Source organism: Haematobia irritans, chromosome 1 (genome assembly GCF_050003625.1).
Source record: "Haematobia irritans isolate KBUSLIRL chromosome 1, ASM5000362v1, whole genome shotgun sequence".
Lineage (NCBI taxonomy): Eukaryota > Metazoa > Arthropoda > Insecta > Diptera > Muscidae > Haematobia > Haematobia irritans.
The window spans coordinates 135,430,887-135,443,751 of record NC_134397.1 but is presented as its reverse complement, the minus strand read 5'-3'; the positions used below and the strand labels follow the sequence as shown (position 1 = coordinate 135,443,751).

The 12,865-nt window shown below is 35.7% G+C and overlaps 1 protein-coding gene across 2 annotated transcripts in view; it reads left to right on the top strand.

Annotated features, from left to right (window-relative positions):
• Positions 1-12,865, top strand: part of orb (polyadenylation element binding protein orb) — a 332,586-nt gene that overhangs the window by 297,470 nt on the left and 22,251 nt on the right. For both annotated transcript variants that reach the window (XM_075291719.1, XM_075291720.1), the window contains 3 exons: positions 5,098-5,483; positions 10,062-10,234; positions 10,542-10,704. In XM_075291719.1, the coding sequence (XP_075147834.1) occupies positions 5,098-5,483; positions 10,062-10,234; positions 10,542-10,704 (722 nt within the window). The remainder of the gene's footprint in view (positions 1-5,097; positions 5,484-10,061; positions 10,235-10,541; positions 10,705-12,865) is intronic.

Sequence of the window (12,865 nt, the reverse complement as noted above, 5' to 3'; positions counted from 1 at the left end):
GGTTTGTACGCTGGTGGAATCATTGGACCGTATTTTTTCAAAGATGCTGTTGGACGCAACGTTACGGTGAATGGCGATCGCTATCGTTCGATGCTAACAAACTTTTTGTTGCCAAAAATGGAAGAACTGAACTTGGTTGACATGTGGTTTCAACAAGATGGCGCTACATGCCACACAGCTCGCGATTCTATGGCCATTTTGAGGGAAAACTTCGGAGAACAATTCATCTCAAGAAATGGACCGGTAAGTTGGCCACCAAGATCATGCGATTTGACGCCTTTAGACTATTTTTTGTGGGGCTACGTCAAGTCTAAAGTCTACAGAAATAAGCCAGCAACTATTCCAGCTTTGGAAGACAACATTTCCGAAGAAATTCGGGCTATTCCGGCCGAAATGCTCGAAAAAGTTGCCCAAAATTGGACTTTCCGAATGGACCACCTAAGACGCAGCCTCGGTCAACATTTAAATGAAATTATCTTCAAAAAGTAAATGTCATGGACCAATCTAACGTTTCAAATAAAGAACCGATGAGATTTTGCAATTTTTATGCGTTTTTTTTTTTTTAAAAAAAGTTATCAAGCTCTTAACAAATCACTCTTTATATATATATATATATATATATATATATATATATATATATATATATATATATATATATATATATATATATATATATATATATATATATATATATATATATATATATATATATATATATATATATATATATATATATATATATATATATATATATATATATATATATATATATATATCGAGCGATAAATCATAAATAAACTTTTGTGAAGTTTCCTTAAAATTGCTTCAGATTTAAATCTTTCCCATATTTTTTTACTAAGATTGTGTTCCTAGTGCATTAGCCGACTTAAATTTTGAGTCTATAGAATTTTTAGAAGTCTATCAAATTCTGTCCAGATCGAGAGATATTAAAATGTATGCATTTGGGACAAACCTTTTATATATAGCACCTAACACAATTGACGGATGTAGTATAGTATCGAAAATTTAGATCTACAAAGTGGTGCAGGGTATAATATAGTCGGCCCCACCCGACTTTAGACTTTTCTTACTTGTTTTCTATATTGTATGCTTTCCAGTTTTAAAATCTTAAAATAATGTTGATTTTGTATTTATGCAATATGTACCTTTATTTATACTTTTCCGTTATTTGTTTTTAAAAATTTATTTTACTTTTTTCTTCTTTTTTGCTTTTATTTTCAAATTTAAATTTTAATATTTTTTCCCCCTTTACCTGTTATTATAAATTTATTTTATTTTTTTTTTCATCTTTTTACTATTTTCAAAGTTAAATCTTAATATTTTTCAGTCTGTGATTTATATATTGTTCAAATTCTAAACTTCCTTCAATTTAATATATTAATGTTATTTTACTTATAGATTTTCTTTTGATTAAATAATTTAAGTTAACTTTACATTGTACTTATATAATATTTATTTAATTGTACATAATGATCTTAAACTTCCCATGCTGGAATATGAGACTTTCGTGGTCTTGTGCATGGGAAAGCAAATAAAGAACAATAATAATAATAATAATAATAATAATAATAATAATAATAATCAATAATTAAGAAAACATATAATATTTTCGCTCGAGCCAAACAAAAATGGAAGAAACACAAAGAGCAGATGCGTCTCATTGGCTGTTTGCGGGAAATGCTTCACTAAATAGAAATAAATGTTATAATAAAGACTTGATCAGAACGACTAGAGGATTCACAGAATAAGAGGTCTTTTCAATAGAGCCATCTTTGTGTGCAATTTGAAGCAAATTAAGGTGAAACTCTGGCCTCCGGGATCAATAAAGTGCATATAAGGTGAACGATATATATGAAAGCTATATCTAAATCTGAACCGATTTCCACCAAATTTGGCATATATTGCTAGAATGTTAATTCTACTCCCTGTGCTCGTAAATCGGAGTAAAACTTTGGTCTCTGTGGTTACATTTGTGTAAATCGGACGAAGCATAAATATGGGAGCTATATCTAAATCTGCACCGATTTTGAACCAAATTTAGCACATTTGCAAATACTATCAATTTTACCCTTTGTGCAAAATTTGAAGAAAATTGTGATGAAACTATGGCTTCTTGGGCCTTATTTGTGCGTATCGGGCGTAAGATATATATGGGAGCTATATCTAAATCTTAACCGATTTCCTCCAAAATTAATAGGGCTCTATCCTGACAAAATTTAAAGTCAATTGGTCTAAAATTGCGACCTAGACATTGAATACAAAACCACAGTCTAGTGCAGGGTATAAATATTAAAGGTTTCAGTGGGCGTGTCAGTGGGCGGATCGATCTGAAAATTTCTATGAGCTTTTTAAACCGATAAGCGCATTTTTGTAGTTTTTGCCTCAAAATCCGGTCGTTGGCCCCATAGTGCTTTGGTACGAATTATGACTGCCGACAAAGCTATGAGCTATTTCTGATTTCATAAAAAAATCAACTTTTTCGTTTTTTTTTTTTGTTTCTATGTAAAGAAGTTTTGAATAAATCAACAAGTATATACGGCCGTAAGTTCGGCCAGGCCGAATCTTATGTACCCTCCACCATGGATTGAGTAGAAAGTTCTACTAAAGACTGTCATCCACAATCGAGTTGCTTGGGTTGTGGTAATACTAACCAATGGCAAGATATCTTAAAAATTATGAACCGATATGAACCAATTTTTGCATTGCAAGAGGCTCCGGAGGTCAAATCTGGGGATCGGTTTATATGGGGCCTATATATAATTATGAACCGATATGGACTAATTTTTATACGATTGTTAGTGTCCATATACTAACACAACATACAAAATTTCAACTGAATCCGATGAAATTTGATCTTCCCAGAGGCTCCGGTGGCCAAATCTGGGGATCGATTTATATGGGGGCTATATATAATTATGGACCGATATGAAGCAATTTTTGCATGGTTGTTAGAGACCATATACTAACACCACGTACCAAATTTCAACCAGATCGGATGAATTTTGCTCCTCCAATAGGCCACGGAGGTCAAATCTGGGGATCGGTTTATATGGGGGTTATATATAATTATGGACCGATATGGACCATTTTTTGCATGGGTGTTAGAGGTCATAAACTAACATTTATACAACGGACAGACGGACATCGCTAGATCGACTCAGAATTTCACCACGACTCATAACAACAGGTTGGCTGATAAGTCCCCGGTCTAACAAAGAAAAACACATTTTTTGTCAAAATTCGTTCTTATTATTCAACATAGCATAGGGAAGCAATTCGAACCCCAAAGTGGAACACTTTTTTCTTCTTCATATGGGGCCGTTTTGCCGCGATTTCGACCTTCAAACGCTCCAATAACGCCATATAATAGTCACTGTTGATGGTTTTTCCCTTCTCAAGATAATCGATAAAAATTATTCCTTGCGCATCCCAAAAACCAGAGGCCATTACTTTGTCAGCGGACTTTTGTGTCTTTCCGCGCTTCGGAGACTGTTCACCGGTCGCTGTCCACTCAGCCGACTGTCGATTGGACTCAGGAGTGTAGTGATGGAGCCATGTTGCATCCATTGTCACATATGGACGGAAAAACTCGGGTATATTACGAGTTAACAGCTGCAAACACCGCTCAGAATCATCAACACGTTGTTGTTTTTGATCAAATGTGAGCTCGGGCGTCCACTGCGTTCACCGTCCTCCGTGCTCATTTCACTACGCTTGAATTTTGCATACCAATCAATTATTGTCGATTTCCCTGGTGCAGAGTCCGAAAACTCATTATCTAGCCAAGTTTTTGCTTCCACCGTATTTTTTCCCTTCAGAAAACAGTATTTTATCAAAACACGAAATTCTTTTTTTTCCATTTTTTTTTTCACAATAACAAAAGTTGCTTCACAAAAGACATCTCACAAACTAATTGACTTACAGACGTCAAATTTTGATACGAATCATTTGAAGGTTGGTGCTATATAAAAATAATATGCATTTAATACTAGCGACGCCATCTATGTGTCAGACCGGGGACTTATCAGCCAACCTGTTAGATTATAAATTTTGTTCAGATGGAGTCAGATTTAAATGTATGTATTTGGGCCAAAAACCTTTATATATAGCACCCAACACATTTGACGGATTTGATATAGTATCGAAAATGTGGAGTTACAAAGCGGTGCAGGGTATAATATAGTCGGCCTGCCTGACTTCAGACTTTCCTTACTTGTCTGTGTATACATTATGAGGTCTGAGACCACTATTTCGATGTGTTACAAACGGACTAATAATGTTAAATCCCCCCGCTAGACTTCATTGGACAATTACACTCCACTAACAGTTTCATAAAATTATTTTTTTTTTCTATAAAAAACACACAACTTCCTTCTTATCCTTCAGCTAACTTTAGTGGAAAATATTCAAGTTAAGATGATGTGGAAAAATTTCAATTTTAATAATCATTTGACTGTGACAACAGAGTTTTATCCGGGAACAAAAAGACTTTATCACAAAACCAAATTACAAAACTAAAGATGTGGAAAAAATACATACTTAAAGCTAACATTTTAACAATAGAGATTATATTCATAATTACCGGAAATAGGTTCACATAAGCTTAACAGCTCATACATTCAAGAAGACATAGGGAGAGAGAGAGAGTGAGTAAAAAAACCAAAGCAATCTTGCAGTGTTACCATATTGCCTTAGTGTCGATAACATGCATGTTATGGTAATAATACATCCGGTTTGTAACACATCCTCTGCTGAGCCTCGTTATCAGAGGATGACAACGATAGTGCACTATATTGAATGTAGTCTTAATGTCCAATGGATTGACTTTTGATATGCAAAGATTTTATGTTCTATGGAAAGGCATCTATGAAGCTTCCGGGTTACTCCTCATCCTGATTTTTGACTTTTATTTTATCATTTTTGATAGTTTGTGTGCTGGTTCTTTTATATCTTTTCTGCTTTCTTTGAAATGGAGTTTTCTTTGCAGTTTGTCTCTGTGTGTATCCATCTTAATGTGGTTTTATGTATGTGTGCCATATTTGCTTATTCCAATTCTCTATCTTATCTTTATTGCAGATCCCATTGCATTGACGGCTGAATTTCTTGGCTTGGCTAGTCGTTCTAATCCAACAACTACACCAATGACAAATAACATATTAAATTTAGGAAGCGTAGGCAGCAGCTCCGTTGATGTCAAACCCTGCGGCAATGGTGTTGTTGTTGGCGGTAGTGTTGCTACCAGCAATCTAGCCATTGGTTCTGGCCATAGTTCGGCAGCCATATCATCCAATGCCAATGTTGTCAACGGCAGTCTATCCAACAACATTGAGGTCTTAAACTGCAATAATAGCAACAATGCAAATGCCTTGGCCGCCGCCTATATGCCACTGACACCAAGCTCAACACAATCCTCCATTTCACCTGGTACTTCAACGGCTGGAAATTCGTATGACATGTTTCAGGTAAATCTTCTAAGCACCGTCGACCGATTGACACCATTTTTTGCATACGATTTTTATTTTTTTCTCTCTAAAGCACTTGAAAATGCACTTGGAATCCATTCACATTAACTCATTTCTCTTTTGGTAGTGATTTTAATTTGCCCAAAATTTCCATTTTAGAAATTTAAGAAAGGATGCAGTAGACGAAATAAATTGCCCTCTGGGGTGTCATATGTATGTAGACATTGTTCTCTTAGATAATTTCGCATTTTGCTCTAATCATAATATCTCCATTTACAAACATGAGGAAAAATATTTCGTAGAGAGCAGATTATATTAAACAAGTATATACAGCAGTAAGTTCGGCTGGGCCGAATCTTAAATACCCACCACTATGAATCAAATATTAGGGTTTCCTTTGAAATTTCAGGGGGGTTTGAGGACAGATCAAGCAGAGCAGTTCAACCAGTACACTTGCCGAAGTTAAATTTAATGATTTTACCTATGAAGACTATATCAGATTCTGCATTTAAAGGGTGATACGGTCAAAATTTGGTCAATGGAAAACGCGTGTAAATCGGTGAAATCGTTTATTTAAAAAATCAAATTAAATTTCTTTTTCAAGTTCAATTGGCATAAAATTCAGGAAAAATATTCAGTTAGGCTTTCGCTTCCAAATCCGAATTGCCGGGCCTCACGCTTGACACCTGCCATTGTACAGCCACCTTGTCCACCTTCTTCGCCGCAGAAAGCAAGTTTGCCTTGAACTGCTGCTCGTCCTTAGTAGTTTTTTTGGTCTTCTTTAGGTTCCGCTTGACAATAGCCCAGTATTTCTCAATTGGGCGGAGCTCTGGCGTGTTGGGAGGGTTCTTGTCCTTGGGAACCACCTGCACGTTGTTGGCGGCGTACCACTCCATGGCCTTTTTACCGTAATGGCAAGATGCCAAATCCGGCCAAAACAGTACGGAACAACCGTGTTTCTTCAGGAAAGGCAGCAGACGTTTATTCAAACACTCTTTCACGTAAATTTCCCGGAAGCTATGAAAATACTGCTTTTCAAGCCACAGGTACAGATGGCTTGCCAAACCAGATATTTCTTTGCGAACTTTGACAGTTTTATGTGCTTGAAAATATCTGTTACCTTTCCCCTTCCTTTTGCCGTATAAAACTCCTGTCCCGGAAGCTACTTGTAGTCGGCTTTGACGTAGGTTTCATCATCCATTACCACGCAGTCAAACTTCGTCAGCATCGTCGTGTACAGCCTCCGCGATCACGCTTTGGCCGTCGTATTTTGTTTATCATCGCGATTTGGAGTCACTACCTTCTTGTAAGTCCATAGTCCGGCTCGTTTTTTGGCTCGATGCACGGTTGTAGACGATACACCCAGCTTATTTGCGGCATCTCGGAGAGAGAGGTTAGGGTTTCGCTTGAAACTACCGGCAACTCTCTTTGTCGTCTCAGCGGCTTCCGGATTTCGATTTCCCCCCGATCCAGACTTCCTGGCTGTCGACGAACGTTCCCTAAACACTTTAATTACATTTGTAACGGTTGATTTGGCAACTTTTAGCGATTTTGCCAGCTTTGCGTGCGAGTAGCTCGGATTTTCGCGATGCGCGAGCAAAATTTTGATACGCTGCTCTTCTTGCTTGGACGGCATTTTGACAACTGAAGAGTGAATTCCAAAATCAAAATAGGAGCAACATTCTACACACACACACCTTCAAAATGAGGGATGTTCAGGTTTTTTAAATGCAAAATTGAAAGAAATACGTCAAGTTAATTTTGACAAAATTTTGACCGTATCCCGCTTTATAAGAATCATTTTTATTTGATTTCATGATCGGTGCGCTTTCTATACCCTCAAGAAGTGAAATCGGTCTATATGGAGGCATTACCAAATGAATCGATAAAACTTAATCCGATACACTTTTTGTGAGACTAAAATACCAGAATATTTACAATTTCAGGCAAATCGGATAAAAACTACGGTTTCTAGAAAACCAAGTAGTTAAATCGGGAAATCATTATTATGGGGGCTATACTAAAATATGGACCGATACTCACCGTTTTCGGCACACCTCTTTATGGCCCGAAAATACCTCTAGATTTCCAATTTCAGGCCAATTGGATAAAAACTACGATTTCTATAAGCCCAAGACCCCAAATCGGGAGGTCGGTTTATATGGGGACTATATCAAAACCTGAACCCATCTTCGAACTTGACCTGCCTGCCTGCAGACAAAAGACGAGTTTTGCAAAATTTCAACACAATTGCTTCATTATTGAAGACTGTAGCGTTATTACAATAGACAGACAGACAGACGGGCATGGTTATATCTTTTTAAAATTTTTCCCTGATGAAGAATATATATACCTTATATGCTCGGAAATCGATATTTCGATGTGTTACAAGCGGAATGACAAACTTATTATACCCCGTCACCATTCCATGGTAGTGGGTATAAAAATATAGAAAACAAGTAAGGAAAGTCTAAAGTCGGGAGGGGCCGACTATATTATACCCTGCACCACTTTGTAGATCTAAATTTTCGATCACATCCGTCAAATGTGTTGGGGGCATTTAAATATCACTCGATCTGGACAGAATTTGATAGACTTCTACAAAATCTATAGACTCAAAATTTAAGGCGGCTAATGCACTAGAGTGGAACACAATGTTAGTAAAAAATATGGGAAACATTTAAATCTGAAGCAATTTTAAGGAAACTTCGCAAAAGTTTATTTATGATTTATCGCTCGATATATATGTATTAGAAGTTTAGGAAAATTACAGTCATTTTTACAACTTTTCGACTAAGCAGTGGCGATTTTACAAGGAAAATGTTGGTATTTTGACCATTTTTTGTCGAAATCAGAAAAACATATATATGGTAGCTATATCTAAATCTGAACCGATTTCAACCAAATTTTGCACACTTGACTATACTACTAATTGTACTCCTAGTGCAAAATTTCAACCAAATTCGGCCAAAAATCTGGCTTCTGGGGCCATATAAGTCCATATTGGGCGAAAGATATATATGGGAGCTATATCTAAATTTGAACCGATTTCAATCAAATTTTGCATACTTGACTACACAACTAAGTGTTATGTTTGTACAAAATTTCAAGCAAATCGGTATAAAACTCTGGCTGCTGGGTCCATATTAGTGCATATCGGGCGAAAGATATATATGGGAGCTATATCTAAATCTGAACCGATTTCTTCCAAAATCAATAGGGTTCTATTCTGACCCAAATGAGGAACATGTGCCAAATTTGAAGGCGATTGGACTTAAATTGCGACCTAGACTTTGATCACAAAAATGTGTTCACAGACAGACGGACGGACAGATGGACGGACAGATGGACGGACAGACGGACATGTTTATGTCGACTCAGGGACCCACCCTGAGCATTATTGCCAAAGACACCATGTGTCTATCTCGTCTCCTTCTGGGTGTTACAAACATATGCACTAACGTATAATACCCTGTTCAACAGTGTGGCGCAGGGTATAAAAAATCTCCTGTGTAGTTAAAATAATTAACTTCTTTGTGGGGACATTTTTGGAAATGATTTAAAAGTTGTGCCTTTAGAACAACTCCCAATTTTTTGCTGGGAAAAAGTGTGGAACCACTATTAGTTGCTTTATTAAAAATTAATTGCCTAGTTATGTTGATGTCTGATTTTTTATTCATTTTTATAAAATAAAACATTAATTGAACCTATAAGTTCAGTCCATTAATTTTTAGCTAGGGGAAATTGTCTAGCTACGCTAATGTGTTTTTATCCCTAGTGTGTTAGACCTACTCTGATGTGGGTCCTAGAATTTATTCCATCTACTGCATCCCCCTACCAACAACTACCAGAGAGAATAAAAACACAAGAGGACGAAAATTTCTCTTCTACAAAAACAACAAATGTCAACCGTATAGATGTCGCACAATGCCTGCAGCGTTAGTATTACCTACGTTGCGGTCGAAGCGCTGTTTTGATCAATTGTTTATAAAGGCATCGGCAGTTATAATTTCAAATTGTCTGCCAAAAAATTTAATAGAATGAAGATATTTATATAAAAGAACATTTGTTATTACAAAGTAGGTTCTAAATCCTCTTTTCCTTACGTTTCGTAAAGCCGGCAGAGAACTAAACTGGGCGACGCCGACGCAAACAGTATGATATTTTAGAGAAGCGCCGAAAAAAACTCTATGATATTAGAGAAATTTTCCTCATGACAGCCACCTACTGACGCAGTTTCGCATTACAGTTTCGTCCTCTTGTCTTTTTATTCTCTCTGCAACTACTTCATATTTAAATCTTAATTTAATTCAATTAACTTATTTTTATTTTTTTATGCATTTCTCTATTTTTCCATGTTTCCAACTTTTTATTATGGATCTTCTTTCTAATAACATCACTACAACCATCACCACCACCATTGTGTAATGCTTTAACTAATGTCTTCTACTTATCTACCACTACCATCACCACCTTGGTACAAATTCTACCTTCTACTGCTAATTCTACTTTATTATAAAACAATAAAATAATGTATTATTAATTGAAAAAAAAATAAAACAACTATAACAAATCTAGTTTGATAATATTGCACCATCACAACAACAACACCATCACCACCAACAACAACAACAAAATACACCACTCAAGGTGTTCCAAAGAAATATCAGCTTCGATTGTTCTGCACCTTTATCGCCCAGTACGCCTACATCTCTTTATAATAACTCTTTTCAAAGTTCACCTTTAGTCAGGTAATAATTTACAATGATGATAACAACAACAACAGCAATAATAATAAGAGTAATAGCAACAACAATTTCGATTATTTTAATTGAAATTAAACTAATTCAATTAATTATTAGATAATTTAGATTTGTTTTTCGTTTTCTAGTTCACCATTGACGTATTGTAGAACTATTGTGAATGTTTGTGTTTGTGTGTGTGTATTGCATATATATGTGTTTATGTATTATCATAATTGAGAGCATGAGATTTTAATTTTGTTTCTTCAAACTTTTTCTCTATTTTTTTCGCCGTCAACCTTTTGTGATTTTATAGTGACAGCAGTAATTCGTCATCAGCTAATGGTCTATCCTTGGACTCTATACCCATGGTCTATCAGAATGGCTATAATACAAATGGTCTAACATCCACCCGTTCGACATCACCTGAGAGTCAGAACAGTAACCAATCGAATGAGAACAATTTGATTGATATGATGGTAAGTCAATACAAATAAATTGCTAATAGTTCAACAAAAAATTTACACAAATATTCCAAAGTGGTAACAGAATTTGAAAGTGACAAAAGAATTGTGTCAATGACATTAACAATTTAATTATTTATTTGTATATTTACAATCATTATGAATTATGGAAATAAAACAGGAAATATAGGTGCTAACAACATAGGTTTTCGACCTACATTGACAATTGACAAAACAAAATGTTGTAAATCCTCCATATTCTCATTTTTATACCATCCACAGTACACTGAAAAAAGCATACCCGGTACCAAAAATTGTGTCTTTACATTAATGATTTTGGCATTGATTCCGATAAAAGGGATGCACAAAAAAATGCTTTATATTGCATTTATTCAAAACTCTTCTAGTTTTATATCTCTCATTCGCAACTTCAAACTATTCTTGGTTTGCGTGGTCCATAATGTCCACTGAAGCCTTAGTTGTATCAGCGAATGACTAGCTACAAGTTTGAAAATTTTTAATTAGTATAAAAATTGGCTCTAATAAGCCAAAAAATTAAACGGTGAAAATTCACTTATGCAAGATTAAGTAGTTTTCTTCCTTCCAGTCTCTGCAGAAATTTTGGAAAGAAAGGATGAGGGAATAACAACCGTCACGTTTACTGCACCGTTAAGTAGTTCATAGTAAATTTGGAATCTCCAATTGTCCGTCCGTCCGTCCGTCTGTTGAAATCACACTAACTTCCGAACGAAACAAGCTATCGACTTGAAACTTGGCACAACTAGTTGTTATTGATGTAGGTCGGATGGTATTGCAAATGGGCCATATCGGTCCACTTTTACGTATAGCCGCCATATAAACGGACCCCCAAATTGGGCTTGCAGTTGCTCTAAGAGAAGCAAATTTCATCCGATCCGGCTGAAATTTGGTACATGGTGTTAGTATATGGTCTCTAACAACCATGCAAAAATTGATCCATATCGGTCCACTTTTACGTATAGCCCCCATATAAACGGACCCCCAAATTTGGATTGCGATTGCTCTAAGAGAAGCAAATTTCATCCGATCCGGCTGAAATTTGGAACATGGTGTTAGTATATGGTCTCTAACAACCATGCAGAAATTGGTCCATATCGGTCCATAATTATATATAGCCCCCATATAAACCGATCCCCCGATTTGGCTTGCGAAGCCTCTAAGAGAACCAAATTTCATCCGATCCAGCTGAAATTTGGTACATGGTGTTAGTATTTGGTCTCTAACAACCGTGCAAAAATAGCCCCCATATAAGCCGATCCCCAGATTTGTCCTCCGGAGCCTCTTGGAGGAGCAAAATTCATCCGATCCGGTTGAAATTTGGAACATGGTGTTAGAATGTGGTCTCTAACAAACACGCAAGAATTGGTCCATATCGGTTCATAATTATATATAGCCCCCATATAAACCGATCCCCAGATTTGATATCCGGAGCCTCTTGGAGGAGCAAAATTCATCCGATCCGCTTGAAATTTGCAACGTGGTGTTAGTATAAGGCCGCTAATAACCATGCCAAAATTGGTCCATATCGGTCTATAGTTATATATAGCCGATCCCCAATCACACAAAAATTGGTCCATATCGTTTTATAATCATGGTTGCCACTCGAGCCAAAAATAATCTACCAAAATGTTATTTTTATAGAAAACATTGTCAAAATGTTATTTCTATAGAAAATTTTGTCAAAATTTTACTTCTATAGAAAATTTTGTCAAAATTTTATTTCTATAGCAAATTTTGTCAAATTTTTATTTCTATAGAAAATTTTGTCAACATTTTATTTCTATAGAATTTTTTTCCAAATTTTATTTCTATACAAAATTTTTTCTAAATTTTATTTCTATAGAAAATGTTGTCAAAATTCTATTTTGTCAAAATTTTATTTCTATAGAAACTTTAAACTTAATTATATACGTATTTAATCGGCCGTTTTTAGTTTAATATATACCACGTATGGACTATGTGGTATATATTACGATGTAAGGAAGGTTTACGATATCTTGTCATTGGCAAGTGTTACAGCAACCCAAGTAATTCGATTGTGGATGACAGTCTTCAGTAGAAGTTTCTACGCAATCCATGGTGGAGGGTACATAAGCTTCGGCCTGGCCGAACTTAAGACCGTATATACTTGTTTTTT